The 4,853-nt window shown below is 36.0% G+C and overlaps 1 protein-coding gene across 2 annotated transcripts in view; it reads left to right on the top strand.

The window, feature by feature from the left end:
• Window positions 1-1,264: 1,264 nt before the first annotated feature.
• The window catches only part of LOC105205039, a 10,208-nt gene continuing 6,619 nt past the window's right edge, over window positions 1,265-4,853 (top strand). Inside the window, exons 1-3 of one of the 2 annotated variants that reach the window (XM_011174336.3) lie at window positions 1,265-1,999; window positions 4,050-4,241; window positions 4,423-4,853. The exon at window positions 4,423-4,853 is cut by the window's right edge and continues 6,619 nt beyond it. In XM_011174336.3, the coding sequence (XP_011172638.1) occupies window positions 1,715-1,999; window positions 4,050-4,241; window positions 4,423-4,605 (660 nt within the window). In that variant the 5' untranslated portion in view covers window positions 1,265-1,714 and the 3' untranslated portion in view covers window positions 4,606-4,853. Of the gene's footprint in view, window positions 2,000-4,049; window positions 4,242-4,368 lie in introns of both variants that reach the window. The other variant, XM_011174335.3, reaches the window with a different exon arrangement.

Raw genomic sequence — 4,853 nt, 5'->3', positions numbered from 1 at the left:
TTTTACTTTTTATCGAGCAAGAGGAAAATGCGAATTAGAACAAAAATTAGAAAAAGAAATTTAAATTTATTAAGAAAGAGACTGAGAGATACTCAGGATACATTCGATATTCTAGATAATATATTCTAGATAATACATTGTAAAATTGTATAAAGTATATAAATAAATTAATAATTATATAAGTATATAAATAATAAATAACAATAAATAAATAATAAGATATAAATAATATAAGTATATATTGTAAATCAATTATGCAATATTTACGCACCGATTTTTTTAAATTGATATCTTACTTGGAACACGCGTCGTCAGTCGTCAACAGGAGGGACTTTGAGATTATTGGAGATTAACTCAGAGGCGATGCACCGTTTTTTAAAGGTTATGTGAAGTTTTCTACCATTTCTCGCACTCGCATTTGTGATTTTCACTCACGCATAGGGATATCGCATTTTCACTATGCTCATAGCCAATCGCGCGTATTTTTTCATGTGAGATGAAAATACGAGAAGTGAGAAAAGTCGACAAAGATACACAATCGACCCCCTGATTGGCTTTCACAATAAACCAGTACAGAATCACGTAAGAAAAATAGGACATGATCTATTACGAAAATCCAGTTCGCGAGCCAGTAGCGTAGCCCGTAAGTTACCCGTTTCCAGTACGGGAGCACGTAAGACTGCCGGTATAGGAGCACGTAAGCAATCCCGTAAGAAAAAACGTATCGTCTGCGGCAAGCTTTACTGAGCACTGAGATTACTTTTTCAAGGTTACTTTTTTCTTTTTCGCGTGATCTATTATAATTTAATAGATCTATTATAATTTAATCTATTATAACTTAAGTGACACTTGCACTGAAAATTTGGGCGTGTTCTTTTGCATTTGCACTATTCAGTGCAACTCATGGAACTTGTCCAGTGTTGGCGTGAACTGTGTGCGCACTGGTGCGCACTAACTTTTTCCCAATCGAAAACGCTATAAGAATCGACTATAAATACCGGCCTTAAGGGCCTCGCACATGAAATGCATAACATAACATAAGCACAACATAAAACCGACGGACCAATGAAAATGTTATGTAAATCAATATGGCGACTTTATGCTGAATGCTCATTGGCCCATCGGTCTTATGTTGTGCTTATGTTATGTTATGCATTTCATGTGCGAGGCCCTTTAGTCTGCTATTCTGCTTCCATATCTATATGTTCTAAGATCCCAGCACAGGAACAGAAAACAAACGGATTGTTGAGATTCGCAGCGGAGTGCGCATTGCGCAAGTCACACGCATTCGATGCGTCGATGTGCCACGATGTGCTCGTGAGATGAGACATCCCTCGTCCCGTCCGTAGTCGCGCGCTACATAATTGCGTATATTACACGACACGCGGTCGCAGTCACATCAAGGAAGTAGCAAAGGAGTCGCGTTGTTGCATCACGCGAAAAGAGGCGAGTGTTCTTTTTTGGAGAGTAGAGTTGAAGCGCGCATATTTCCGATAGAAGCGACAAGTGCCATCGTGTCGTAACGTGACGTTACGTTACATTACGTTACGTTTCGTTTCGTTTCGTTTCGTTTCGTTTCGTTTCGTTTCGTTTCTCTCGCTTTGAGTTAAAGCGGCGCCGATCGTTCTCGGGGCTTCTCAAAGTAGTGATCTGAGCTTTTTGGTTCTGGAGGAGACGGCTAACGTGAAAGATCGTGTACATCTCGCGAAAGGACATGCCGGATAGCGGGGCTGTCTATCAACCGACCACCGTCGGTTACACATACGACAGTGGTGGTGACGGCAGTGGAGGTGGCGGCGGCAGTAGCGGTACCGCCGGGCTCAGGCACGGCTTCTGGCGCGTCGTGGCCAGACACAAGCTCAGCTCCAGGAAATGGTTGGAATGGACATTGCTGTCGGCCGCGCTGTGCTTTTTCGTCGCCGGCTTCACAACCATGCTCGTCAGCCTCGTCTCCGCGGACGGAGATTCCTCGAGACCGAGTGACAATGCCGTGTCGGAGGTAAAATTGCTTGTGCATGTGTATGTGTGCGTGTGCGCGCGCGCGCGCGCGCGTGTGTGTGTGTGTGTGTGTGTGTAATTGTTGTATCATGATAAAATGAAAAAAAAATGTGTAAAATTCTCACTTGAGTCCTTTGGCAAACGCATATTTTATATATTTCTTGATATTGAACATATTGAAGGATATTTAATTTTTTGTACAATTTTGTTTGTAACATGATTTTATGCACACAATATTACTGTGACAGAAAATATATATATTTTTTTGTTGATGAGTATTCTCAGATAACAAAGCTTGTTTAAAGCACATACATTTAAGTATATATTAGCAAGTGTGCTTGTCAAATCTGTCTGTAGATAACAGAATTGCAGTTATTTTGACTAGCAACCAACTTGAGAAAATATGAAAAAAACGTTTAATTTGGGAGTCAATTATCACCTAAGTTGAGTGAAAATTACAAAAGTGAGCAAATTTACTAGATTTTGACCACAACAAAATTATAAATATTCTAAAATAAATTAAATTGACTTAAGTAATTTTCGTCAAGTTATATAATACATAATTGACTGCACTAAAATTCTGTAACTATTAACAAAAGTATTGGTATTGTTATACTGCAGGTATTACAACTGCATTCCAAATTTTATTGTGAGTACTGAAAAAAAATATAGTATACGTAACGTCTATGGTAGAATTGTATGCAGTTTTCTTAGACATCCATCCAGTTATTGTCTAGTATTCTCATTAGTTATAATATTATTGCATAAGAAATCAACAAGAATTTGATAGTTTTATTCAATGGTTGAAGCAGTTTTCTTGATAAAAATATGCATAGTTGTTGTCTAGTATTAATAGATAAATTTTCAGGCTTGCTTGTTAAACAATTGAATATCCATTTATGTTATCCTGTTTTCAATAAATAAATTTAGATTTTGTGCATTTTTTATGCATAGTAACTGCAAGCAAAGCGTTACATCTTAATTGGAATTCTCAGTTTTACTTTTCAGTTACTAGACAGAAGTAATAAAACTGTAATAACTAATAACTATTAAAAAATTTCTGTTAGGAGTGAACTATAGATTTTTAATACTGGATTGTGTTCCAAAATTCTAATTGGATAGGATAAGAATCAGAATAAAAAAATCTTGAGATTTCTTAAGATTTTTTCATCTTGGTCACTCAAAGTTACTTTACCTGATGAGTAGAATTTTGGAACATATCCCTGGCAGTGTATGTACATTGGATACAGCCTATACATGATAAAAAAATTGTGCAACGCTAATGCAACAATGCCTACACTTACTACATTTACATGTTACTATTAATCGAATATAATAACATCCATAATTATTAAGGCTCCTAACTTTTCAGTCGAAAACTCCGCGATAGCAACGTTGTATTGCTGGAAAAATTAGAACTAATAGTTGCGAAACGTAACACATTAACAATGAAATTTTTATCTTGCATGTTATTTCGTTATTATGTGCTTTATTGTGGAAATGTAATTTGTCTCGTGTTTATCAAATTTGTAAAAATGGGTCGCAAATAAAGTTATCTTTGAATTTTATACATAAAAGCATATTTTTCACCTCTTTCAACAGTTGCTTGTGTATTTTTCTATCTGAATAGGTTTTACTTTATAAAGCTTTTTACTATTTACTAATCTTCAGGGAAGAAAATGATAGTTGAAGCTCATTTTTACAAGTGTTATAAAACGATCTTATTCTGTTTTATTCAAATTCTTTTTGAAAATTTCCGATTATATTAATGAAATATATAAATTTATGAAGATTAATTTTAAATTCTAGTTGATGTATTATTTTTTATAACAAATTCTTTATAGTTTTTGAGATAGGAGGATTGTTTTAATATTTAGAAACAAAAAATTATTAAATTGTCTAGCAATTTAATTTGTGGTATTACATTTCTAGTTTTACTTTAACAGCTATGTTTTAAAATTTAGTAAACATGTGGCGCGCAGTTTGAGGGAACTTTTATTTCCATTACAAATAATAACTGGTGTCAAATAAATTAACAACTAATTTAACAGGTAAAACTGGAAGTAAATTTGACGATGGCTCCAGGCGTGCAGCAGCATATTGAAAATACAGGAAGAGGTTCTATAGCGTTAGGCGCCGGTATAATGCTGGTCGGTATATTGCTTGGCTTCGTTTGGGCATGGCTCACTTTCTTCCATCACAGCAAATCACCGAGGAATGGCATGACAAGTAACAGTGGTCAGGTAAGCAAACAGGTTTTCAGGCCGATACATTTTGCGTCTAATTTTATTTTACCAGAAGCCATCTGCTCTCTGGTATGTTTTGGTGCATTTGTTTCTTTATCTTATGTACGCGTTGCTATGAGGAAAGATGTTGGGCGGTTTGAATCCATCAACTGACTTGCTGGTGGGTTCCACTTCGCAGTACGGGCCAGTACTCACAGAGGTGCCAAGCCAGCTGAAGATAAAGCAAGCCAGCGCTCATGACATGCCGGCCATACCGCTCTCCGATCAAGAGGAGGAAATGCACACGTTAATGCAGGACTCCGCGAGCCCGCCGTCGGTTTCTGTTGGATCCAACACCATCGCTAATCAAATCCCAGGTTAAGTAAATTGATTGCGCCTATGCACGCATATAAAACGCATATACAAGTATCCCGCTATTTATAACTACCTTGTCTTACGAATTCGGATTTACGACTATACTATGGCACAGTATAACTATACTATTGACTAAAAATTAACTAGTAAATTCTAAAGTGGATTAAGCACAAAAGTGATCCAGTTAAGTTAAATATTATTTTAATATTAATAAATTTTATATTATTAAATATTATATTGACAGTTATACTTTTA

The sequence above is a fragment of the Solenopsis invicta genome, chromosome 8 (assembly GCF_016802725.1).
Source record: "Solenopsis invicta isolate M01_SB chromosome 8, UNIL_Sinv_3.0, whole genome shotgun sequence".
Lineage (NCBI taxonomy): Eukaryota > Metazoa > Arthropoda > Insecta > Hymenoptera > Formicidae > Solenopsis > Solenopsis invicta.
This window is presented reverse-complemented; position numbering and strand designations above follow the sequence as displayed.